Source organism: Xenopus laevis, chromosome 2L, assembly GCF_017654675.1.
Source record: "Xenopus laevis strain J_2021 chromosome 2L, Xenopus_laevis_v10.1, whole genome shotgun sequence".
Taxonomy (NCBI): Eukaryota; Metazoa; Chordata; class Amphibia; order Anura; family Pipidae; genus Xenopus; species Xenopus laevis.
Window position 1 is genome coordinate 59310868 of NC_054373.1, and position 27113 is coordinate 59337980.

General features: G+C 37.5%; 2 protein-coding genes across 6 annotated transcripts in view; both read right to left on the reverse strand.

Annotated features, from left to right (window-relative positions):
- Positions 1 to 955: 955 nt before the first annotated feature.
- On the reverse strand, positions 956 to 17984 carry dnajc8.L (DnaJ heat shock protein family (Hsp40) member C8 L homeolog). 2 transcript variants are annotated; one of them, XM_018246400.2, is made up of 10 exons: positions 17784 to 17944; positions 15217 to 15318; positions 14678 to 14976; positions 11561 to 11617; positions 9693 to 9759; positions 9365 to 9459; positions 9022 to 9093; positions 5499 to 5590; positions 5055 to 5130; positions 956 to 1512 (listed from the first exon to the last, which is right to left on the reverse strand). In XM_018246400.2, the coding sequence occupies exons 3-10, from the start codon at positions 14777 to 14779 to the stop codon at positions 1390 to 1392; spliced, it is 684 nt and encodes a 227-aa protein (XP_018101889.1). In that variant the 5' UTR covers positions 14780 to 14976; positions 15217 to 15318; positions 17784 to 17944; the 3' UTR covers positions 956 to 1389. The 2 variants fall into 2 exon arrangements, with proteins under 2 accessions (XP_018101889.1, XP_018101888.1); XM_018246399.2 differs by lacking the exon at positions 14678 to 14976 and having other exon boundaries at positions 17828 to 17984.
- Positions 17985 to 21921: 3937 nt separating this feature from the next.
- The window catches only part of pum1.L (pumilio RNA binding family member 1 L homeolog), a 45902-nt gene continuing 40710 nt past the window's right edge, over positions 21922 to 27113 (reverse strand). For all 4 annotated transcript variants that reach the window (XM_018246404.1, XM_018246403.1, XM_041581918.1 and 1 more), the window contains exons 21-22: positions 23708 to 23900; positions 21922 to 23514 (exon numbers count right to left, since the gene is read on the reverse strand). In XM_018246404.1, the coding sequence (XP_018101893.1) occupies positions 23383 to 23514; positions 23708 to 23900 (325 nt within the window). In that variant the 3' untranslated portion in view covers positions 21922 to 23382. The remainder of the gene's footprint in view (positions 23515 to 23707; positions 23901 to 27113) is intronic.

Here is a 27113-nt window from a genome sequence, read left to right on the forward strand (position 1 = left end):
GCAGGAGCAGCACTATTACCAGATGCGTTTTGAAAAACACATTGTTCCCATGACAGTATCCCTTTAATTCAGCTGCTGATGCCTCTTTCTAGGACATGAATAGAGAAAGGACTTATGAAGTCATAGGGGCTGCAGATCCATTTGACCTTCATTCAGATCCACTTGTTTAGGAAATATGCCCAAAGGAAAGTTAAAAATCAATAAGAGCTCAGTAGCAAGGCCGCATTAAATAGCTTTGCTTATATCACTGCGCAGCTTATGTCCCCAGATGCTGCAGTCACTTAAGCTCAACTCTGCAACATTCCTACTTGGATGACATTGGTACATTGACTTTGTTGTAATGAAATCTCCTTAGTTGGAGTATGATCCCTGGCACACTGGTTTTTCCTTCCATCCTAGTAATGACATGCAGTTTACATGCCCATTAATGCTCAGCAGGGAAAGGATGTGGGGCATTAAAAATGGTGATGACAATCTCTGCAAAATGAGTTTACGTTTGGGTTGTGGTTTTGGAGACATGACTGTGGAGTGGAGGGAAAAAAAAGCCATCAGTGTAGGTGAGGTTATATTCTTTTACTAGACACCTTCAGGCTAATGTCTAGCACATTTTTCTGCTAGATTTAAAAAATTAAAACAAAAAAAAAAAACCACACATGCTTTTGTCCCGACACAGTCCATTGCATTCACCTATAGCTCCTTGGGGGAATGCCGTATGCCATTTTTTCTGCCAAAATTTCACTGGCACAATGAAAATGTCAGGGAAAACAGTCTGCCACTTTAAAACTTCATTAAACTGTCACAATATCCTTAGTCTAAGGGCAAATGACAACAATTTGCATACAGAATCAACTCTTGGCAAGGGACAAAGAGTTGCAAATGCTATGAAATACATTTTCTGATGGTCACATTGTTTTTTATGAACATTCCAATTGAACAGACATCTAGATACACCAGATTTTGGACTTCTAAAGATTTCCTTTAATGTCACACATCTAATATACAATGGCTAGTTGACATCAAATGATATTGGTACAAAACATTAAAATACAAGCAATTCCTCGCCCCAAAAAAAAAATTAAAAAAAAGCATTAAAGGAGCAGTAACATCAACAGTTTTTTTTTATTTGTTTGCATGTATGTGTGTGTGTGTGTGTGTATATATATATAGATAGATAGATAGATAGATAGATAGATATTAAAAAAAAAAAACATTTGATGTTACTGGTCCTTTATAAGGAACAGCTCAACTGTACAAAAGGGGAGTTGGTTTAAGTGTCCGTGCCACCAGCAGATAGCATGAAATACTGGCATCAGCCAGGGCACTTAAATAAAAGGTGTATAAGCAGTTCATAGAAATCAAAGGAGGGCTTATTCTGTGTGGGTGGGACAGTCACTCTCGTTGCTCCATCTTCACTTTTGGGGGTTTTAGAAAGGACCTTGCCTTCTTTTCTTTTTTTCCTTTTGTGTTGGCTTGGAAGCTTCGCCAGCTATCCACTCGCCCATCTCGACTATCCTGAGAATAAATCAAACATTTTAATAAAACCACACAGAGGGCAAATCTGAAGTTACATTTTCCCCAATTAGCTGCTGTGCCTCTCAAGTATTCATAAGTGGGCAAAATCAATTTGTCGCCCTCTAAAGTTTCAAAAGCCTTTACAGGTTCATGCACAGACACAGAACATTTCAGGTTAGACAGGTCACTCAGAGAAAGGCGTGGAAGCTGAAACGTAATTGTATTTGTCCATGGAATAATGCCCTTGGGTTTATTTCTACTCTCACAGCTATATAGGCTTTTAAACTTCAAAAAAAAAAAACTGCACTTACATGCTAAACCTGAAAAACATACAAAGAGTTTGTAGCACATTTTGAAAAAGGTAGAAAAAAGCTCACAGTTCAAGTTTCTGACTAAAACAGGGTAAACGGACCATGAATTGCACTTACAGGAGACCGTGTCATGAGGCACCTTTTTTGGAAAAAAATAACAGACTTCGTGTATATTTACATTTTTTCCCTATTGATAACATTGGGGTCAAGCATCATTTTTTACCAGTCAGGCTGGGATACTGGCCAGGAGGCAACCATTTCAGTTATATTACAGAATTATTATCACAGGGAATTGGTAATGCACTGAATTTGCTCTGTTTCTATAGAAACAAATAGGTACAGACTATAAAGAAGTCAGTAACGGTCATCTTACAGCTCAAAATGGCACACAACACTAAAAATGCACAACCCCAATATTGCTATCAATGCCTGTGAATAAACAGACTCCACAAAAAGCCCTGAAATGGTCTCCAGTTGTACCCTAAACTGGGCAGCTACAATTGACTCAGCTGAGATATGTCTGCATGATTGTTGCTTAAGTAACACTTCTCTCTCGTGATGGTCTGAACTGTGTTTTACAGCTTGTTGCTTCCTTGCTGTGCTTTATTAGTCTAGTGATTGTCTGAAATTAAAATGTTCCCAAAATTACAACTTGACTAATTTCTCCTGCTGTATTCAACAGTAACTGTAAATTGAGCAGGGTTTTTATTTAGTTGTATTTTTTCATGTATCTGATGTTCATTGATGCACCAATCTATTGCTGTGGAATATCTAGGCACATACAAATATGTATAAATTATAATCTGTACACAGACTGAAGTGCATGTGCTGCTTAGCTGCAGCAGTCTTAAACCTTTACAGACTGTTTCTTTCCATGTTTCTTTGCCCAGCAGCTGCCCCTTTTGTTGTTTTAACACTATAAACATTGTCTCGGATTGTACTAGAATGAAATTGGGAGGATTAGTACCCTGCCACAAAGTACGATAAAGTGGATGTGCAGTTGTAACTAACTCGGCTGAGAACAGCAATAAAATTCCCAATCAAGCCACGCGCAGTGACAAAGGTCCAAACAGTGTTCAAAGTTCTCAATCCTGTGATTCACGTTTGAGTAGTGCCAAGTATCTATTCGCCTTCCCTATTAAAAGGGATATGATTTTTATTATGTCGTTTTTTTATTTCTAAATTACACTGCAAATAATTCACTCCACAATATAAAATGTAATTCCTGAACCAGCAAGTTACATATTTTTAGTTGTAATATTGGTGTGTAGGCAGACATCTCAGGTCATTTTGCCTGGTCATGTGCTCAGAAAGAGCCAGCACTTTACGATGGAACTGCTTTCTGGCAGGCTGCGGTTTCTCCTACTCAATGTAACTGAATGTGTCGCAGTGGGACCTGGATTTTACTATTGAGTGCTGTTCTTAGATCTACCAGGCAGCTGTTATCGTGTGTAAAGCTCCCCATAGACGCGACAATTCTTCTTGCCGAACGACCGATTTTAGGGAAGCCCGACCAATCCTTCGAAATTATCGTGCGTTTAGTGGGATTCGAACAATCGTACATCTTACGATTTTTCTGCCGACATCTGTCAGGAAATTGATCGGCCAGGTCAAAAAATCTTTGGCGGTCCCAGTGCAATCTGTCTATGTTTGCAGGGCTAAGCAGGCAGCTCCCCTTTGTTTTCCTGCCAAATTGGTCTTTTTAGTTGATGGTAAATTCGTACAATCTGAGAAGATCGTGGTCTCACGATCAGGATCTGATCTTTTAAAAATCTCAACATCTATGGCCAGCTTTAGGTAGCTGCTATCTGGTTACTTTCCCATTGTTCTGTTGTTAGGCTGCTGGGGGGGGGAGGGAGGGGAGTTATATCACTCCAACTTGCATGACAGCAGTAAAGAGTGACTGAAGTTTATCAGAGCACAGGTCACATGACTGGAGGCAGCTGGAAAACTGACAATATGTCTAGCCCATTGTCAGATTTCAAAATTAAATATAAAAAATCTGTTTTCTTTTTGAGAAATGGATTTCAGTTGCAGAAATCTGCTGAAGCAGCATTAACTGATTTGCATAAAAAAAAATCCCATGACAGTATCCCTTTAAAGACTGGTTGACAGGTGATAGCCATCGATCTGATGTATCAAAGTATGCCTTATTGTAAGAAAGGGTCTTGCAATAGGTTGCTCTGCTTTCTTTCCCCCAAGTGCTTTAATAATTGCAGACCTGTGATTAACAATCTGTTGCTTTAAAGGAGAAGGAAAGGTTAAAACTAAGTAAGCCTTATCAGAAAGGTCTCTATAAATACACCAGTAAACCCCCAAAGTAATGTTGCTCTGAGTCCCCTGTCAAAAGAAACACTGCATTTCTTTCCTTCTATTGTGTACACATGTGTTTCTGTATCAGACTTCCTGCCTTCAGCTTAAACCTCATTGCCCTGGGCAAGAGCATGCTCAGTTTGTTGCTCTTCCCCCCCCCTCCCTTCTCTACTGTAATCAGAGCCCGAGCAGGGAGAGACTCAGGCAGGAAGTGATGTCACACCACATTGATACTGCAGCTCCTATTCTAAACAAACAGAGAGTTTCTAGAGCTGTTTACTCAGGTATGGTAAAGCATTCTGCAGAATAAATATAGCATTCTAGCTTGCACTATTGCAGCTAACCTATTGGCAATAAAATGCTTCCGTAGCTTTCCTTCTCCTTTAATGTGGCAGTTGTCTTGCCCACCTAGTAAAGGCCACATGAACAAATGATAACGTAAAGATAAAGATATAAGTACAGAAAAGTCTATGCATTATTTTAAGTGCTTGCAGTGTGAGGATGTGGGAAGTTGGTCAGTTAATAAATATCTTATACTTCGACCATCCTAGTTTGTATTGTGTAAAGTATTACTCATCCTTTGACTAGTAGTTAAGTCTATTTTCACCAAGATGTCCCTGAAACTTTTATTCCACCTGTACCTAACATACATAATAAATTGTGGAGACTGACAGATGAAACCCATCTTTAAATATGCAAATGTTTAAGTTTGTATCATGTGGGATTTCCTAGGTCTGAAGCTGCTATTACCTTCACACAGCACACCGCAAATCGTTGGTAAACTTTGACAAATTTTACAAAATTTTAAAAATAATATTAGAATAATATACCACCTGATCTTTACAGCAATATGCAATGGGTTCTTAAGTTCTGGTCCGCTTATGTGCCTTACACCACTTGAGGGTGTTAAATACATACCTCAAAGTTTTTCTGCCACTCTCTTTCCCTTTTGGCTTTTTCTTGAGTTTCTATTTCACCTTCTCTCTGCCTCTTCCTGTAGGAAAAAAATAAGAAAGAAAAGAAAGGTACTATAAAAATTATTTAAAAGGAAATAATTACTTAGAGCATAAAGACTGATATCCCTAATCCTATCCCCTCCTGGAGATATTTAAGAGATATGTTAGAAAATATCACCCCTTCCACAGCATTTGTGAAGTAGTACTTTTTAAAAGGTACTTTAACCACAAGTATGGATCAGATCCTTGAGACAAATGGATACTCCCTATCCACCCATGCTTCAAGGGCTAAAACTGAAAAATAAAACTATCCTACATAATCTAATATATAATAAGATAAAATGAATGAACGGCTATGGACATGTAGAATATATCTTATATTTGAGAAAGAAAATCATATACAAACCTTTCGTGCATATCTTTGGCTTCTCTTTCTTTTCGTTTGATTTCAAGCTCTGCAAAGAGCTTCATCGTCTGTTTGTACACAGCCTGTTTGAACTGTGGTATAAAAAAGAATCATAATAGATCAGTGTTACACATGTAATAATCTTACAGGCAATGTCACACACAAGTGACAGCACATAGCATACTGCAGAAGTTAAGAATTCTAGGACATTGCTGGTGCATGTTTAGCTGTGAATATTTGGTTTGACCTACTCACTATGTTTAAAGCAAACACAAAGATGGCTTATGTGAGGTTGCTCACCTATAAAAAAAACCCCATGCTTCTGACACTTGCTGACAACGCAATGTCAAATAGAGTTGTGTAAAGGTCTCACCCACTGGATGACACAAAGTAGGAAGTGTGGAAATGTCAGCTGTCTGGGGGAGGCCATTTCCGGTTTCCATCTGTCCATCCATCATTTGTTTTAACCAAAACTGTCCTTCAAATCCACATATAAATAACACTATATATAATTGTATATAAGTTTAGTAGAGAACTGTGCTTGTGGCTTATTATTTGTGTTATCAAGTACAATTTTATCGAATCGAATACTTGGAAATCAAATTTGGAAATATATGAATCATTTTATTAATTAATTGCTTCCTCGAGGACCCATTCACTATAACCAAGCTTCAAATATCTGATGTAGATGTATGATATTTATACAACTTATAGATTTAATGTGCAATTTGTGATAATTGTGAAAGTCTGTAGTTATCTGCCATGTTATTATGATTTGTCTTCTTTATATGGCTTCTTTCTTTTAGTTAGTGCTACACACTGTGATCTAGGGCAGTTTCCAATGTTTTCATAAAATACCTGTGTGCCATAGCCCATGTTACCTAAATAAAGTTAATACCTACATGAGAAAGGAGTCTTCCTTTGTTCTAGTGGTCAGATTAGATACTCACTGATATGTTTACAAAGAATAACTCTAAAAGGGATTTTATGTTTCTGTTCTAAACTTACTGTTTAAATAATGCTTCTCACTTAACTCCAAAATTCAACTTCCTAAGCATTCATATTTGACATTAAGGGGCAAATTCATCAAGGGTCGAATTTGCCCCTTATTCGACTGGGGAATGAAAATCCTTCGACTTTGAAGTCAAAGGATTTTGCGCAAATACTTCGATCGAAGGAATAATCGTTCGATTAAATCCTTCAAATCGAACGATTCGAAGGATTTTAATCCAACGATCGAAGGATTATCCTTCGACCAAAAAGTCGACATGGGGACCTTCCCCATAGGCTAACATTGAGTTCGGTAGCTTTTAGGTGGCGAACTAGGGGGTCGAAGTGTTTTCTTTAAGAGACAGGACTTCGACTATCGAATGGTCGAAAAGTGGAACGATTTTTAGTTCAAAACGTTAGATTCAATGTCGAAGGTCGAAGTAGTCCATTCGATGGTCGAAGTAGCCAAAAAAACACTTCGAAATTCAAAGCATTTTTTCTTCTATTCCTTCACTCGAACTTAATGAATGAGCCCCCAAGCGTCTTTGGGCGGATAACTGCTGTGACCTATTTATTGAGTATGAGGGAGATACAAGTGAGGTAAAGTGCTTAACGTTAAAAGCAGCTAGAAGATTGGGAAGTAATAAATAACCGAGGTAAAAACTGAGGTAAGAGGTAGATAAAGTAGCAGAGCAACAGGGAGCTTTCCTACTGTGTGTCTGACAATGGAAAATAAACACTGCATAAAGGCAGGACTAAGAGAACGTGTAACCGAATGCCTGGGCTCAGTTCCTTAATGGCCTTTTGCAAACCAACAGGGATATACCGAATTCGGCCTTAGTCAGCGTGATTCAGCCAAATCCCCAAAAAATCACGTGATTATTCATCACACAAACATTTTTTAACCATGCACTGCACGCATTGTGGTCTTTCCCCCTTGTTTACCTAATTTGCAGATGCAAATTAGGGATCAGTTTCGGTTCAGTATTCAGCCGAATCTTTCACAAAAGATTTGTCTGAATCCTAAAATAGTGTATTTGGTGCATCCCTACAACATATTCACCAGTGATTCAGGCAACTAAAGTGAGAATTTAACATTTTGTAGAAAACAAGCAACCTGAAGTTTCTGAGCATTAATTCATACGTAAAAGAAAAGCAGAAATGTAGAGGACAGAACCCTTTATTGAACCCTTTGAATACAAAACAAAAGGGGAATTCCTATTTAGCATTTTTTTATTGCTAAACAGAAATTCCCATTTTGTTCAGTGTTCAAGGGGTTGAAATTCATAGTAAGACACGGCAGAAAGAGGAAGGAAAAGTATCGGAGGTGGCATTAAAACAATGTGTAGAAAAGCACAGAGTAAAAAGAAGTGAAAAGTAAAAATTTGTTTTTGAATCTAAGCAACCATACAAAATATATTAGGCATGTTTAGTGATTTAAATTACTTGTAAATGTAATTGCTACACAAATCAATATCTGTCATATGCTGCTATCTTAATGGCTGGTCCGGACTACATGTACCAAAACCTGCAGCATTAGTCAGCTGCCTTCTAACCAGGACTTATACTCCCAAAAGCATTGCATGATCTGCATGATTATGAAAAAAATCTATAAATAAGGAAAATTATGCAGCAGTTAGTGTTTCAGAGCATTATATCATGTGCACGGGTGAACGAGCAGAGTCTAGGAGATTACCATTCAGGGCAATGGAATGTCAACTTTGAAACTTTTGCTGCTTGCAGAATTGCAAATTGCGTGGCTGGAATAACACTCACAACTGCCTCATGTGCCCTAGTTAACCCCCCAAAAAACTACATTACTTCTTAACACTATTTTGATGACGTGTGTGTGTAGCTGACTTGGAAGTTTAACGTGTGGTCCAACTGACCCGAGTTATGATGCTATATGAATCCAAAGAAAACCGCAGCACTCCGGTATTATTGAAAAAGTGAAGAACCTTACTTAAAGTGCCTTAGGCAATGTTTCGGGCTACACAGGCCCTTTTGTCAAGCCAAGGGCCTGTGTAGCCCGAAACGTTGCCTATGGCACTTTAAGTAAAGTTATTCACTTTTTCAATAACACCTGAGTGCTGCTGTTTTCTTTGGATTCATGTAAGTTTGCCCTGGCAGGGGGTACAATTGCACCCGGGGCTGCAAAGAGCTTGTTCCGCTTTTGAGAGCACACACGAACTAAATTCATTATGATGCTATATGAAGATAAGTACCCTGTTGATTTGTGTGAATAAAGTGCAGGCAAAGCCCCATCTTATTCAGCATTTATGTGACCCCGTCTCTTCTCATAAAATATCAGCATGCCTACCATTGTTACTCACCTTGTATCTTCAAACTTCTTTCCCTTAGAGACAGTAAGCTCTATTATATAAGGCCCTATTCAGCTTCTGTATCAATTAATTATTGAATGCAATTTGTATGATTGATGTTATGTTGCCATCATTTGTCCACTCAACCACAGAGAGAGGGTTAAGAGTAGTCACCATGAAAATCTCCATTCTTTTGTCACTTTGATGCTTACCACTTCAGGGTCATCTTCTTCAACTGTTAATGATTTTCCTTCCTTTTTCAATTGCTTCTTTTTTTCTTTTACCTAAACAATAATGACATCAAAATTTTAACAGATTAGATACTCGACAATTGAAAGACTTCTTGGAGTTTAACTTTTGATTTTAAACTGCAGTGTGTCCAAAGTGAAACATTCTCTGCAAATATTGCATGGGTTCTGAACTGTTCAGTGAAATAAAGTGGATCATGTGGGCAGTAAATGAAAAATCGAATCAGTTGTCATACTGCCAGGCTCCACCAACATGGAAACATTGTTGAGAAAACAGAGGATACACTTGAGGGAACAGTGTACTTACAACATGTTCAATGTATTCCTGTCCAGCTTGGATGACATCTACAGCCCTCTTTTTCTGCTCCGGATCAAGGAGACTCTTATACGCTTTGTCTACAGCTGCAAAAGGAGAGTAATAAGATAAATAAACAGTATGTACTGGTTAAAAAAACTGGAGGGGTGGTTATTTGCATTTAATTTAAAAAAAGCCTATACTTTAAAAAGTAAAAATAAATCAAATAAAATCAAGGACAGGGAATAAAGAAAATAATCACAACAGAAATAATGACAAAGAAAGCAAATATGTAATATATTACACTGGGAGATGAAGTGTACGAAACCTATCAGTATACCTTCAAAAGCTTTCTGGGCTCTGTCTGGATCAGCTTGATTTTTATCCGGATGAACAAGAATTGATAACTAAATGGAAACGGCAAATGAATTTACAGAATATAACAAAAACAGTTACATATTAAACAAACACTTGATAGATAACACATAAAATAGAAACCTTAATAATCTTGAGAAGCTACAGCTAATAAAATAATAAAGTCATGCAAATGTCACCAATACAGGAACAGCAATAAAAAACAGACAAAAAAGACAGAGAATTATCTCTTTGAGATAATGTTATGGGTCTAAATTATACCAAATCCAAGCCTGTTTGGTGTTGCAGAGTCTGTGATTTTTGTCTATGTGCAGGCTTGCAAATAAACAATTTCATGGATTGTTTTAGCCATTAGTGGCATTTTATTCCCCCAAATTTTCCTCAATGCAAGAACATAACTAAGAAATAATTTATCACATCACAAACAGCTAAACCAGATAAAGAATTGTGATAACTTACTAACTAACTACATACTCAAGAATTACAGTTAATATACTTAAACTACATATTTAAAGGGGAACTATCACGAAAAAATCTAATATAATCTTAAAGGAACAGTAACACCAATTTTTTTTTAATGCTTAATTCCCCCCCCCCCCCGCTATAACAATAGGTAAGGTTTACTTCCCCTTGGCGTTTTTCAAATCTTCAGCTTGAATTTGACAGGAGAAAGACAATAGCAGCTTGAATTCCTGTGCTCTGAACTGGAAGTCAGCTTTGTACTAATAATGTAAATGACCAAAGCTTTTTTACAGTGTCTGTAATAGAAACATAAATTTAAGATGGAGACACTGAAAAAAAGCTTACATGCTTTAGGTGATCAGTACAAATCAAGTACAAATTCATGCTACCATGTCTTTTCTCCTTTCGCCTATGGGGCACTTTGCATGTCAAATTCAAGCTGAAGATTTGAAAAATGCCAAAGGGAAGTAAGCCTTACCTATCATTGTAGCTATTTTGGGGGGTTTAAGTATTTTTAAAAAATTGGTGTTACTGGCCCTTTAATCACACTGAAATAAGAAACGTTCTAAATATAATCAATTGAAAATTCTGTACCATTTCTGAAATAATAACTATCCCTTATCTCTCAGCATCTGATTCTCTGCATTCTCTCTTCATACAGGAATTGGGTGTCAGATTTTCATTGACAGATCCAATATATCTTATAGGGGGGCTTCCTTTTCTAGCAAATGAATTTGAGCTCACTCAAATAACAGATTCCAGTACAATCAAAATATAAAAAAACAAACAAAAAAAATCCCCACAAAAACTGACTTTGACTCTCTCTGCATGTAGAGAGACAGGATCTCTGGTGATTTTAACAAAATGAGCTTGAATACATCTTCTAGGCTAAAGGAGCCACCCATAGATATATTGGACCTAGATGTCATTCAAAATCAAACTCCCAACTCCTGCATGAAGACAGATTGAACAGAGACAAATGCTGAAAGTGGGAGAGTGAAGAGTAACTTGATTATTTTAGAAACACTTCAGAATTTTTAAATAATTATATTTAGAAAACGTCTAATGCCTTAAATTTTCATTTTAGCAATAGTTCCCCTTTAACTAACACAGGGAAAGTTACAGTCATTAACAGTTACAGAACATTTGCGTTATGGGGGTGGGGGGGGCTGAAGCCTTGGATGGGGGACAGAGGACTACTGCTAAACTGTTTCATTGGTACATATAATCAGGACCAGTGGTGCCGGAAAAAACATGACTAACATTTTGTAACAATTTTTGTATTTTATTTTATATATTGAAAACGTTTTAAACTGTGTCACAAACCCCTATAAACAAACAAAGCAGAAGCTCAAGAGCGAGTTTTGTTACCTGCCGAAATCTCTTCTTGATTTCCACATCTGTTGCTTCTGGATCAATTTGCAAGACCTACAAGATTACAATGTAGTTGAGAGCAGGATAAAATTGTATACCCATACAACAAATACAGCAACTTACACATGTTAAATTGCAGCACAAACAGTAGTGAGCAGTTAAATGGAGTGGGTTTGTGTGGGATTTTCCATGTATTCACCATAATAACAATATCAATGCGCTGACAATCATACCCTGTGGAACGAACACGTTGATAGATGCATGGAGGAATAAAGACTTGTGATTTTTTGTCTTTACATTGTTGCTGTCAGTGCTCTCTACTGTTCAGATGGGTATACTATCTTATTAATCGACATATTCATATCCTCACAATGCTGAGATTCAACTATAAACTATAGGAAAAGTTGCTCATGTTGGGAGAAATATAGGCCCAGTCCTGGGACCAAAATACTGCAAGGTGAAAGCTAGTTGGAACTTTGTCAGGTTTTGATGCTGGGCAAAAAACCCCATAGACCAAGCACTGCATCAGGCCCTTCACTTATAGTTCTGCAAAGGCCGCCCACAAGATGCAGATTCTGACCAAAAGACAACACACATGATCTAATATTTATCTAAACTAAAGATCTTTGTTGTCTTTAACATTTCCCAAACATTTAGGATCTTCTTTTTAAACAACACATTTTCTGAAAGTAATGCATTTGCATCTGACACAAAGAAGAAAAAGTAAGGTAAAAAAAAGGTTTTGAAATGTAGTGTGACATTGCACTTATAGGGGTAACATCCAAAAAAACAAAAACAAAGGAATATTTGCTGCACTAAGGTTAAAAACAAATATTCATTAAAGGGATACTGTCATGGGAAAACATGTTTATATTCCAAAACGCATCAGTTAATAGTGCTGCTCCAGCAGAATTCTGCACTGAAATCCAATCTCAGCAAACAGATTTTTTTATATTCAATTTTGAAATCTGACATGGGGCTAGACATATTGTCAGTTTTCCAGCTGCCCCAGTCATGTGACTTGTGCCTGCGCTTTGGGATGGAACTACTTTCTGGCAGGCTGATTCAGTTACATTAAGAAGAAGAAATAACAGTCTCAGTGGGGCTTTTACTATTGAGTGCTGGGGGGGGGGAGGTGATATCACTCCAACTTGCAGTACAGCAGTAAAGAGTGATTGAAGTTTATCAGAGCACAAGTCACATGACTGGGGCAGCTGGGAAATTGACAATATGCCTAGCCCTATTTCTGATTTCAAAATTGAATATAACAAAATCTGTTTGCTCTTTTCAAAAATGGATTTCAGTGCAGAATTCTGCTGGAGCAGCACTATTAACTGATGCATTTTGAAAAAAACATGTTTTCCCATGACAGTATCCCTTTAAGTAGTTAAAATACATAGGCACATCAGCATGGAAATATATATATATATATATATATATATATATATATATATATATATATATATATATATATATATATATTTCCATATATATTTCAGTTTAAAGACCCTTAATAATAGGCTAACAATGATGACATTGTTACAAGTGGTTCCCCTTAAGGTTAAGTTTTAAGATACCTATTTATTAACATTTGAATGTGTGTAGTTCTGGAGGTTTTTTCAACTTAAACTCACATTTTAAAAAAGCATGAAAGTCTACTTATTTATTAGAAGATCCCAATATAAAAATAATAAAACAGTTAAATGAATCCAAACAAGAATAGGAAAACCTCAAAATACTAATTTTCGTAAGAATTTTTGTGCAATTAAAAATAAAAATCCTAAAACCTATAAAAGCTCAAAGCAAAGGAAAAAGACAGCAGCTTTTAGATGGAAAAGTTTTAGTTTTTCCTGGTTTAGAGTAATTAGTTAAATACAAGATTCTAGTTGTATAAAGTATGATTCAAGGAAAAGAAAAAAAAATATGAAGATTAATAAAACCGCCCCTTAGTATGTTTTAGAATGGGCATTTCTCAGCAACTTTCTATTGGTCTACTTTTTTTTTTTTTATTAGAGTTTTTAAATTATTTGCTTTCCTCTTCTGACTTTTTCCAGCTTTCAAATGTGGGTCACTGACCTTGGCAGACAAAAAAACAATTGCTTTTTGAGGCTACAATTTTATTGTAACTGTATGAGTATATTGCAATTAGTAAATATGATATATCTTATATTATAAAACTAAAAGTGAAATATCCAATCTGGGATTCAAACCATGTGGAACTCGTATATACTATCCAGAAAGCCTTTATAAAGTTGTCAAATAATTCCCCCACATGGAGAAATCTGCAATTTTTCAACAAAATTTACTTTCAGATCCCGAGTTCCTCTTATTCTACAGTCCTGAGAACTGATTTTGTCCTTATATGGATAAGCCTTGCAGAGAGCTGTTCTAAGTACACAACAACACAAAGCAAACTAATACAGTATACGTGGTCTTCCTGTTAAATTACCAAAGCTGACAGCTGTCACATTATTTGTACACACTGCAAATGTTAATTATAACCAAGTCAAGCATTGCTGCAAACCGAAATCTATTACCTGTCAATACACACAGAAGATGTAAAGCAATACTTTGCAAGTCATTAAAAACCACAGTACAAAGAGAACATCAAATATTAAAACCGAAGAAGCCCAACTGAAAAGTTGCTTAGAATTGGCCATTCTAAAAGTTACCTTAAAGCTGAGCCACCCCTTTAAAAGCAAACTACACACCTGAACAATGTAGGTCTCTATAAACATATCTCACATAAAACAGCTCATATGAAAAACACTGATGCATAGAAATTATAGATTTTAGTAGTATGTTCCATTGGGTAATCCAAAATAGGAAATTGTAATTTCAAAAACGAAGGGGCCCCTGGGATCCTACCTTTCACAGTGCACACAAACATACCAAGGGCACACATACATGTTTGGTTACACAAGCCAGTTAATGGAGAAAGGCTTTTACTTTAACACATTTCCTGTTATAGTTAGAGCCGCATTATTTCTGGTCAGGTAATCTCTGAGGGAGTACAAAAAATATCATAAAACGACTCAAGGAAAAAGTTGTAAAACTGCATTATTTACAGATACCTATATTTCAGTAGGTAAGATTATTTAATAGGCCACTTACTATGCAATTTGTTGTTAAATATTCATTCTTGGGGGTATTGATTTCTGTTTGGGAACTGAGGAGACCAACTGCTGTAGTTTTTTTTAAAGTGAAATATTCCATTTTTGTCTGACATATGATTTCAGCTGCTCAACAGTTTGCAGTCTCTTGCAGTATTTAAGCTTCATAATGCGGCAAATGCTCTCAAATAAAGGGTTTAAATGGTTTGCAAACTTTCTTATTCTCTTCTTAGTTACATTTTACATAGCTTTCCAACTTATTTGACAACAAGCTTGTGCAAGCTTATGCAAATACAGTACCTGCAATAAAGATAATTATCAGTGCAAAATCAAGGGACACAGGACAACATCAATATTTTAAAAATGTTAAAGAATATGAACATGTTAAATACTATTCATATTATAGAATGGCAAAATGTACCCAAATGAAACGGTTACCAAAAACCTAGGAATACTTTGCTGTACTGTACTTGACCCTTTACAGACACAGCCATTATATTGTTTTAATTGTTACATTCCTAAAATGAATTAAAGCTTTACCTCAAAAGGGTTTAAGTTAAAGTACGATGATCCAGGTCTAATCAGTCTTTCGATTTGTTGCTTTGGGGTTAAGACGGAATCACGTTTTTCAATTTGCTTAACCTGTGAAAAATTGAAAATAAGTATGTTGTCAAAAATAAAAGTGCTACCACTTTCTGAGTGAAGTGCAAAACAACAAAGCCACGCAAAAAGGATACCCTACTTTTGAGAAGTTAAAGGCAATAATGATAATTGTGTATTTAATGCAAAGGATTGTTTTGAATCCACCAAACAAGAACAGGTCAATAACTACCTGTATTAATTTTTAAACTCCAAAAAGTTTGTACTATTGATACTGTGTTGATACTGGTTTATTTACATTTGTTTTTTTTTACAGACTACCTGCTACAGGTAAAGGGCATGTTCAGTTTTAGTTAATAGATTGTGTTTAATTAAACAACATTTTCAAAAGATTGTCTTTGGGGTAGGGACATAAATCCATCTAGTATTTTCATATTTTATTACATTTTTAACTTTCCCCCTGTTCGTGTTTATATCCTGTAAAGCATTACATACATTTGTAGTGTTAGATAAACCAATGCAATACAATACATGTACCTGTTCAGGACAATGAATGGATGTTTAGCTCTGACCAATGGCTGTGAAAGACCCTGCTTATAGCAGAATGATAAATAAATCTGTAGATTCTAGTAAATGCCAGAGGGGCTGATGTACGATTCCAGAGTAAGCACCTACTTATTGGGTTTGTAGGGGCAGTTTGGGCCTCTGTATACCTAAACGGCTAGAGCCTATTTTGACTGTCAGTTTGGACCTGATGACATTGCTTGTAATACTGGAGTCACTGATAGGGTTGCCACCTTTTAAAAAAAATCTTCACCGGCAGGCGGAGGGGGCAGGGTTAAAAGGGCGGATTGTGACGCTAAAGTGGGCGGGCAGTGACACGCTATTGGCTGGGCAGGTTGTGATGACGTCAAAAGGGGCAGAGCCAAACGCACACATTTGGCAAGAAGCCCGGGAAAAAAAGGTTAGTTTTTTGCAGGCTGGGGGCAGGCCACGGGCTTTTTGTAGGTGTATTACAAATTTACCGGCAGCTACATTGCCGGTAAGTTTGTAATACCGGCCCCCACCTTGGCTGGTGTTTTACCGGCTAGCCCGGTAAAATACCGGCCAGGTGGCAACACTAGTCACTGAGCGCTTTCCCTTATGGCTTATTTGCACAATAGTGCTTGATGTTATGCCCCGTTTCTTTACAAATATGCATTTTTAAATCGCATATCGCTGCTTCGACTGGCTTCCCCACTTATGGTTAAAGGGATACTGTCATGGGAAAACAAGTTTTTTTCAAAACGCATCAGTTAATAGTGCTGCTTCAGCAGAATTCTGCACGGAAATCCATTTTTCAAAAGAGCAAACACAATTTTTTATATTCAATTTTGAAATCTGACATGGGGCTAGACATATTGTCAGTTTCCCAGCTGCCCCCAGTCATATGACTTGTGCTCCGATAAACTTCACTCACTCTTTACTGCAAGTTGGAGTGATATCACCCCCTCCCTCCCCCCCCCAGCAGCCTAACAACAGAACAATGGGAAGGTAACGAGATAGCAGCTCCCTAACACAAGATAACAGCTCTCTGGAAGATCTAAGAACAGCAAAAAGTAAAAGCCAAGTCCCACTGAGACTGATTCAATTACATTAAGTAGGAGAAATAACAGCCTGCCAGAAAGTAGTTTCATCCTAAAGTGCAGGCACAAGTCACATGACTGGGGCAGCTGGGAAAATGACAATATGTCTAGCCCCATGTCAGATTCCAAAATTAATTATAAAAAAATAGATTTGCTCTTTTGAGAATTGGATTTCAGTGCAGAATTCTGCTGCAGCAGCACTATTAACTGATGTGTTTTGAAAAAAACATGTTTTTCCATGACAGTATCCCTTTAAATTAAACCTAAGTCAGCAACCATTCAAACATTAAGTGCAACGCTGCACTAACAGTGGCTTCAGTGGACAATGCACCTGCTTGAACAAATGAATAAAGTCGAGCAGAGTAATTATACTAGATATGGTTTTGACAGCCCACATCATCCTTCAGAAAGCTTCCAAGGCAAACGTGTTTCCCCATATGCACATTAGTCACTAAAGCCAGTGACAGGCTGACAACACAGCGATGCCCTTACTTTACGGTTCGTGTTAGAGAAGCATTTCAATAGACTCAGCAAGTGCGAAGCTGCTAAAATATCAAGCAGAATATTTGTGTATTAATAGTGACTTCAGTGAGGACGCAGGAAATCGTAGTTCAATGCACATCCCTGGGCTAAAGCTTCCTATCTGTCCTGTCTCCCAGTCATAGTTCCCATTGTCTCTGTCTTTAAGCCGGCCGGGTGCTGTCAAAACACACAGCAGTAGTTTCACAACAGAATCAGGCCACAGACCAGAGCGTTGCCGCTCCTCAAATATGTATATTGCATCCACGTTTATGACTACAGGCTAATTTCCATTTCTCCGTTCAGGAGAGAACATTTCTCCTCCCCTAGATTTTATTTCTGTAATTCCAACTCCATGTTTACCAGGATTACGTTGTTCGCATGTTCTTCCTCTGCAAACACCGTACCTCTGTGTAAAACGTCGAGAACAAATCATCTACTGAACCGGAGGACACACCAGACCCGGCAGCCGCCATCTTGCCGCCAAGCGAAGACGAACGTACAGGCACACGTGACCCGACGCTAGGCAAAAAGGTAGATCCCAGACTGTTACGTACGGACTAGCGATACGTGCGCGCAACCCATGTTATTACCACGTGATTCGTTTTGTCACAAAGAGCGATGTAGAGAAGAAAGTGCAATGTGTGTCGTGGCCTTTCTATTAGCATTTTTGTTGTGCTATAAAAGCGCACAGTCTAATAGGAGAAGTGATTGCAAATGACAGCATGTGATTATTGTATTTTAGTTACAGTCACATGCCAAAAGGCCACTCTCCACACATTCCCAGTTCTCTTCACTATCACTAAATAATTGTGCACCAGAATGGGGGACCCAATGACCATTCCCATGCACAGGCTACACAATCAAGATTCTGAGATGATGCAAGGCTTGCCTTAATAACAGTGTCCACAAAATGGCTCCTGCCTGCTTGATATAATTATGAGTTCCCAGACTGAAGGAAACAAGATTCAAATAATTAATACAGTGTAATTAAAGTTAATTTTGCTTGACTAATGTGATAAAATAGGATTTTGAATAATTTTTTTCGGTGACGGGTCCCCTTTAAAAGGATTGTCATGATTTTTATGGTGCAGGTATGGGACCTGTTATCCAGAATGCTCAGGACATGGGGGTTTTGTGAATAACCAATCTTTCTGTAATCTGGATTCTCATATCAAAAGTCTACTAGAAAGTAATTTAAACATTACGTAGACCCTACAGGCTGCTTTAGCTTCCAAAAGGATTCATTTATATCTTTGTTTGGATCAAATACAAGGTCATGTTTAAACTTTCTGGATAACAGATCCCATACCTGTAAAGTTTTTATTACTAAATTTCACTGTGTACATTGCATATAATGCATACTACCATTTAAAATGATATTCTTGAACCATTAAATGTACTTTACTAAGTTATAATATTGGTGTGTCGGCAGCCATCTCAGGTCATTGTGCCTGATACTGTGCTTTCAGAAACAGCCAGCACTTCACAATGGAACTAATTTCAGATAAGCTATTGTTTCTCCTACTCAATGTAACTGGAGTTGCGGTCAGACTTGGGTGTTTAAAGGGCATGTAAACAGCAGGGGGAGCCCCCACCTTACTTTCCAGCCATGCAGAACTCAAGCAGCTTTATTACGATCCCTAAGCAAGTCTTTGTCTTGCAAAGATGTTTAACAAAGTTACAAGATGGTGACCCCCTGTAGCCAACTTTGAAAGCATACATTATTTGTTTGATTAGGCTTGTGGTGCAGTAAGTTCATGTTTATATTTAGTATACAAAATACAGCATTTCTAGCCTTATTCTATTTTAGACTTTAAATGCCCTTTAAGGGGGACATATAGCATATATTTTCACAATGCATCAAAACATGTAAAATAATGTAAAATAGAAGAAATTGTTATCATCTTAATACATTTAGGGTGAAAAACATCTGTATTAGTTCGAAAACTTTGCTCAGCCTGCCCCCTTAGCAAGCTTCCTGTCCAGGAGCTTCCAGTATCAGTCTCTGGAGCCGCCGGCACCTTCTGCCCAAGTTACAGAGCTTGTATACAATGTAATCTCTCCTACCGCACACCTGTAGTTCACTAATCCTGCAACTGGTGGTGTGTTTCTTCCGTTGACCAGGCCGGGTCCCTTAGCAACATATGTATATAGAAAACGGTTCCGCACACACTCTGGTTAATGCAGTCGGGGAGTATCCCCTTTTATTTAGCCACCAAACATTCAACGTTGTTTTTTTTTGGGGGGCTGAAGTGAGGGTGTTCCCCCCCCCTCGAAACGTTAAATGTTTGGTGGCTAAATAAAAGGGGATACTACCCGACTGCATTAACCAGAGTGTGTGGGGATCCGTTTTCTATACACACAAGTTATAGAGCAGCAGCCATTGAGGGAGGAGTGTGCGTTTGTGATGTCACACTTGGTTCTTGCCTGCAGATATGTTCCTTCCCCCCTCCCTGCAGTGTTCAATTCTGTCCCTCTCTGCCCTGTTCATGTAACCCCCTCCCTGCAGTGTTGTTTCTCTCCCTTGCTGTCCTGTTCATTTAACCCCCTCCCTGTCATGTTCATTAAACCCCCTCCATGCAGTTTCTCTCCCTCTCTGCCATGTTTATTTAACCCCCTTCCCTGGGCTGTTCGTTTCTCTCCCTTCCTACTCTGTTCGTTTAACCCCCTCCCTGCAGTGGTCATTTCTCTCCCTCTCTGCCCTGTTCATTTAACCCCCCCTATGCTCTGTTTATTTTCCATCCTCCAAGAACCTCCCTTCACTGCTTACAGCCCCCTGCACCTGATCATAAATTGTTCCAGAACAGCTACATTTATTCCCTTGCAACTCCCTGGCAATTTAACATAAATTCTTCCCGAACTGCTGCATTTATTCCCTGCACCTGATTATATATCAATATGCAGGAAAAAAAACCTACAGCTGCTGTTCTGGAATTTCATAATAGTAAATACTAATGTACAGTGTTTGTGAGCATTTTTAGCAATGCAGGTTGCAGGGAGCAGTTATCTTGTTACCTTGCCATTGTTCTGTTGAAAGGCTGTTGGGCGGGAAAGGGAGGGGGGTGATATCACTCCAATTTACAGTAAAGACTCACTGAGTTTATGAGAGCACAAGTCACATGGCTGAGGGCATCTGGGGAACTAAGAACATGCCTAGTGTCACTTAAATTTTCATAATTAAATAAAAAAATAAATAAAAAAAAGCTCTTTTCTGCTAAACAACCCTTCATCTGAAAACATTCCATTTTGCTTGGAGGCTTTCTTAAATGTCCCTCCCCACTCTGAAATGTTCTCAGATACCTACGATAGAATAGGCTATAACAAAAACATTGGTATTTGGTCAAATATGGTTAAACCCCATCTTTTTAGTTGTTCAAAGCAATGGTCATAAGGTATTTAAAGTACAATAAATTCAGTTTCACTGTTAATGATTTAGTGCAAGAAAAAAATCATTAAAATGAGAGCTAGTATAGCCCTGTTCATATTGCCTTTTTAAAGAGACACTAAACTAACATATGATATACAGAGATTTATACAGGATAAACAAGATGTGAAGAACTGTTCAAACGCAGTGGGTTGCTGCAAACTTCAGTGCTTTATTTCACACGACATGTTTCGAGCAAAGCTCTTTTTCAAGTTGGTTACACTTGAAAAAGAGCTTTGCTCGAAACATGTCGTGTGAAATAAAGCACTGAAGTTTGCAGCAACCCACTGCGTTTGAACAGTTCTTCACATCTTGTTTATCCTGATTAACTTGGTTTCGTTGGACGGAAACTTTGTGACTGAACTGCTTGTTTGAATCCATTATCTCCTGCTTGAAAATACAGAGATTTATAGTTTCATCCAGTAAAAACCAATCAAATGATGGCTCAATTTCAATGGTTGCTTTAGCACAAATGTGTATTTCTGACTATTTCTTTTTAATGTGTAGAAATTGGACAGAATAGCTTTTAGATGACCTGAGAACAATATAGACAACAGAATAATAAGTTAATCTGTCCAACATTAGCCAGATAATGGGGCTGGCACTGAAATATGTTATTCTAATTCTTTAAAAATAAATGCATATTGTTTTAGCTATTATATCATTAATGGATCATGGTTTTGATTTGTAACCTTAATACGGGTCAGTGCTGCCTTGGCAGGTGCTATGATGGATGCAAGTTTAGAATAGTCATTATACATACTTGCAGCTACAGGCAGTTTACCAATAATTTCAACATTGTTCCACTGTGCGCAACTGCATTTGTATACCTTCGTTCATTTAGGAAGCACTACATTAAAAAAAAAAAAGAAAGTTCTGGTATAATGGTGGTTGAATGGCAGAATAAAGCCTACTCATTAATGGCAAAAAAAGCCTACACTTTAAATGAAGGCAGAGTTTTCACGTTCATGATGATTAAGATGATGAGTACTGCTTAATGTATGTGTGACTGAGCACATCTGTTTCTATGTACATATGACATTTTTCAGGAAAGACCAAATTAAGAGAGTCAGAGAGATTCCAAAGATCTGTAATTTTCAAAATAAAGATCACACATCGTTTATAGACATTCTACACAAAGTACAAAAAATAATTGCTAAATCAGAAGCATCCACAGGGCCAATAACACCCCTTTCCCATTGCCTACCATCTACTCCTTCAGGCAACAGAAAAGGGGAATCTTAATTATACACATACGGTTAGACAAGTGTGCTTGGAAAAATTTCATTTGTAATATACACAAAAGAGGAGGATCTTATGTCTGTTGTAAATATACACCGTTTAACTATTACATTTGTATATTCAAACAAGAAAGAATTTAGTGGACAATATGTTACAGCAACTTACAAGTGAGACAAAATGCAAAACGAAAACGTTATAGTATGTACAATAAGGATTAACTAACAGTATGTCCAACTGTATAAGGGGGCTGTTTCATTTCACAGATAATCAAAAGATAATTTGCAAATGGCAGATTTAAAAGATTACTGTGATCATTTGGAGCAAATTCATAATTTATCCAAATTTTTTTTTAAAGAGAAATAAAAAGATTTAAATGGAAACTAAAAAAAGGGGGACCAAAAATAACGCAGTTTTGTTTTGTCCAGCTGAAATTACAATTTACAATTTACAACATCACAACTAATATATCTGTAGAAGAATTCTGGAAAAGCACAGTTTGGCCTAACTTTTTTTTTTTTGTTATTTTTTTTGCCTTTTCTCTTACCAAAAAAGGAAGGGGGGTTATGTCGATTTTCAAACTCACATTTACATTACTGGTTTTACAAATGTACAATTTTACAGTCAAAAGGGTTTATGTCCACTAACTGCAGGATACATCTGTATTTTAAACATCAAAAAAACTAAAAGAAAAAAATGACTACAAAGTTTTATATATATATGCAAATATCTATATCAAGTATACACTACATATTTATACAAAGCGAAAAATGGGTACAGGGATTAGAATTTTAAGTGGACATGCTAAAGTAAGTCTCTCAAAATCAAAAATATTCATAAAAAGGGCAGGCGAATACCTGTCTCATTACAGCCAAGATTCTGCACAATAAAACAGAACTTGCTGGGGAATAAGCAAAAAAGTTGTATATCTAAAGAACAGACAGATATGGAGAAATCTGGTTGAAGAAAGAATGTTAAAAATAAACAAAAGGAGGGGAATAATGGTTTTTGGCATAAAAAAAGTTTTAACTTTTTGGAGTTGGTAGGAAGCAAATTTATTCACATAGGCTCTGAACACATACTTGTGCATTCAGTAAAGGGCAGGACATGTACAAAGTATGTACAAGTTATTCTGTACAGAAATACAGCGGGGGTTAAGCTGATCTTAAAAAAAATAATACGCCGGGTGTAATAAAATTAAAGACATTTACAAAGTTGGTTGAAAATTAGAATTGCGTGATGTTTCTCCCTCCTGGTGTTGTGCAGAGACTGGGAGATACAATTTGATGGAGATCTCTAAATGATTCCATTTGAGGGTCCACACATTGGACCCAGATCCATGCCATTTTTCATGTAGTACTTCTCCAACTTGGCCAGGATGTGCTTGCCATATGTGTATTTACGAAGAGTGGCAATATGTGGTCTGATCTAAAAAGAAACAAAAAAAGTGACAATTTAATATTGAAGGAAAATAAAATTATTCAGAGTTGCCTTACAGTTCAAGCCTTCCCTTAGACCCTTCGGGGAGTAACTGCTTTGTCCGCAAACTCAAAACATACAGTGCAAATGAGGGTGCATTTTACATCTCTCTGGAAAAAATACAATTTATATTAAGACTCACCTTGTGCATAACAATCTTGCGCTGAGCTGGTTCTGCTACATCGATCATTTTCTGTACAACATAGTTAGCGTACTGGTCTTTCATCATGGTGTATAAGGCACTATGAGGCCCATCATTCATTGTGCACACCTCGTCTATCAGCATGGCCCTTTCCGTACGAGACGCATGCGTCACACACTTTTCGACTACATTACTGAAAAAAATTAAAAGAAACAATATAGCATAGCAAAACAGGTACTAATGGCTGTGAAACAGTATGTTTCCAATACAAACAACATTCTTTATGCTCTCTGAATTTTGTGGTTGTGTACAAAAATGCAACTATTCATAAAAATCAGATATCAGTATTCCTATGAACCATAAGGACAAATGCATAACCTGCTGTCCTCTGTTGCCAAACTTAAACATATAACAAGCCACCTTAAAAATGTATTTAGAAGTTGTCAATATCGCCAACACAGCCAACAACATTGTTCTTAAATAATAAAAGTGGGGAACTCCACAAAAACATAAAAATATGCAGACTTTTCAGGATTTTTAATGGTTTGGAACAGTTCCATAAGTCTAGCCCCCTGCTCTCCTGCTGATCTGGCTGACTACTGTTACTTTGTATCAGCAACCATCTGCCTGTATCCTCCAAACCCCACAATTCCCTGCACATATGATTTCAATAAGTGCAATGCATTGCGTGTTATGTAGTTCCTGCATGCTGTCTGTAAGCTGTAGAGAAGTTGTTACAATTTGTAACATCAGTGTTTAGTCCCTCCTTCCCTGCCAGGATTTCAAATGATGCAGAAAGAGAACTGTTAAACAGCTAGATTTCAGAATAGAATGGCATTTATTTATACTTTTTGAAGAAACAGGTAACTGTGATGGGTATATTAGGGGGTTTTGTGTTGTGTGGACCGCTTTATCAAATTTTGGTTTGGAAGCCTGAGTTCCCCTTGAAGTATAAGCAACTTTCCAAAATAAATTAATCTTCTAAACTCCAGTTGTGTGGTTATTTCGTAAACATAATTACTACTGAACGAAATATTGTCTGCCTGGTTACATTCTCTGCACTGCTGGTTCTTATGCCTGGAACAATTTTGCAATGTAATCTCTCCTACCGCACACCTGTAGTTCACCAATCCTGCAACTGGTGGTGCATTTCCTCCGTTGACCCGGCCGGGTCCCCCAGCAACATATGTGTATAGAAAACGGATCCGCACACACTCTGGTGTCTAAATAGAAGGGGATACTCCCCAACTGCATTAACCAAACAACAATGTTTGGTGGCTAAATAGAAGGGGATACTCCCCGACTGCATTAACCAGAGTGTGTGCGGATCCGTTTTCTATACACATTTGGAACAATTTTGCAGCAGTCAGTTGATTAGCAAACCTGAAGGAGAACTGGCCTCTGCAACACCACACAAGAGCCAAAACAAGACAACATTTACATTTACAATCTTGTTAAAAGTACAGTGGATCAGGGCTGCCTTATGTTCAGTGCCAGAAATCAAACGAGTGGCACCACAATATTTAGTATAGATTACAGAAGGCCAACACCAGTTTTCTTCTATACACTGAGCACTTGATGCTTCTGATGGTGCTAACAAAGCTCCCTATATGAATGGAAAGTAGACCATAGAACAAATGTATTTAGGAGCTGTACACATCTTCAACATCGAAATGGTGCTCAAACCATTTATTTAACACCCTTTGCACATATAAGCACCCTTTACACACCTAAGGGGTGAACAGTTAATATACATATGTTCAAGATAAAATTGATCATAGTGTGTGTGTGTGAATGTGATAGGAACCTTAGACTGTAAGCAGGAACTGGTGTAAATGATGAGCAAGCCCTGTACAAGCAATTTCCATAAATGTGTTGGCACTATATAAAAAATATAGTACTTTCTGGGCCCTTAAGAAAGGCAAATGAAACATGGCATTTTCCAAAATGTGTTCAAGGGTAGAATTAGATTAAAATAATGTCATACTCTAGGGCCTGTTATGGCTAGAGGTTATAAAAATACTTTGGTGGACCATATCCATCCTAAGGATAGCCTAAGGGCAAGGCCAGACGTGGAGTTTTTATGTTGCATTTTTAAAAAAGCTCTGACAGGCGTAAATACGCAGAAACTGCACTTCCACTATGGCAATTCTCACATGGCGCTTGCAAGCTGAAATCCGCGACGGGAGAGCCAGTATTGGCGTTTTTTTTTTGCGGAAACGCCAATATGTCAAGAATACCAAATCGATAGACTATGGGATCTGCAAGTTTGAAACCACTTTACCTAACTACGCAGCGTATTTTAAGTATGGCATCCAAATTCTTGCACGATAAATGAAGTATATACGGTTTTAGGGCCGGTGACGTAATTATGTTGCGTTCTGATCATTCCGTCTCCATTTTGCATGTAAATAGTTTTTCTATTTCTAAATAGCTTTTCTATTTTCAGCCAATGGAATTATGGGGAACGAGAACAATGAGAAGTGCATGTTGGGAAAAGAAACCTACGTGCTGAAAAACGCATGTTGACGGTCGCGTGTGGTTTCAGTGTCGTATTTACGTTATTTAAAAAAAAAAACCATGTCTGGCCTTGCTCTTACAGTGTATGCATGTCTGGGTGGCTACACACAACACAGGGCAAAAGTTAATTTTGACAAAGAAATGTGTCAGTACCGTATATTACTTCAGAGTAATTAGGGGAAATGTAATATGTCTTCCCATAGTCCCCTTGCCTGTCTTACACTATCAAGAAACTCCAACCCTCTGGTCTGCTTACTGCTGAAATGCCTAAGCTCAGTAGCAGCCGACAGTTTATTTATTTATTTATTTTTTTAAGCAAACCTATGATGAGGGGGGAAGGACAGAAATAAAAAGTATGCATATGATATATGTAAGATCGACTAGATTGTAGGATGATCTACCCCATTTCTTAAGTTGCACATGGTTGGAAATGCAAGCTTTTGGGGAAGACAGTAGTTGACTTCAAATTGATAAAGTTTTCAAGCGAAAACCACTAATGAAAACGAAAATCATGAAGGCTAAAAACATCTTCAAATGGTTCAAGGGACCTATGCCATTTACTTCTACATTACCTCAACAGGTTTTAGCTGGAGTATTTTTGGATTCGGGGCATAATAAATCTTGGTCAAGTACATTACATGTACATTAGTCCAGAACCTCAATTTAGGAGTACCACCTGAAGCACTGTATTAAGTCAAAAAAACAATATAGTATTCCTAAAATAAGAGAACAAAGGGGTACAAAGGCAACATTCCCCTTCAACAAATCTGAATTGGCTGCTAGGTAGTGCTGCTTCCTCAGAAGCTTTACATAATGATTACTATCACCGTTACCATCTTATAGGTCTTTTTATGTATTGTGCATATCATGAACGAGTTTGAAGTCT

Coding starts and splice junctions, on each gene's coding strand:
- dnajc8.L (XM_018246399.2), bottom strand. CDS start 17,896: ATGGCGGCTGCCGGGTCTGGTGTGTCCTCCGGTTCAGTAGATGATTTG. Junction 11,618..15,216: donor TTAACTTAAACCCTTTTGAG/GTAAAGCTTTAA, acceptor GTAATCTTGTAG/GTCTTGCAAATTGATCCAGA. Junction 1,513..5,054: donor AGTGGCAGAAAAACTTTGAG/GTATGTATTTAA, acceptor ATTTATTCTCAG/GATAGTCGAGATGGGCGAGT.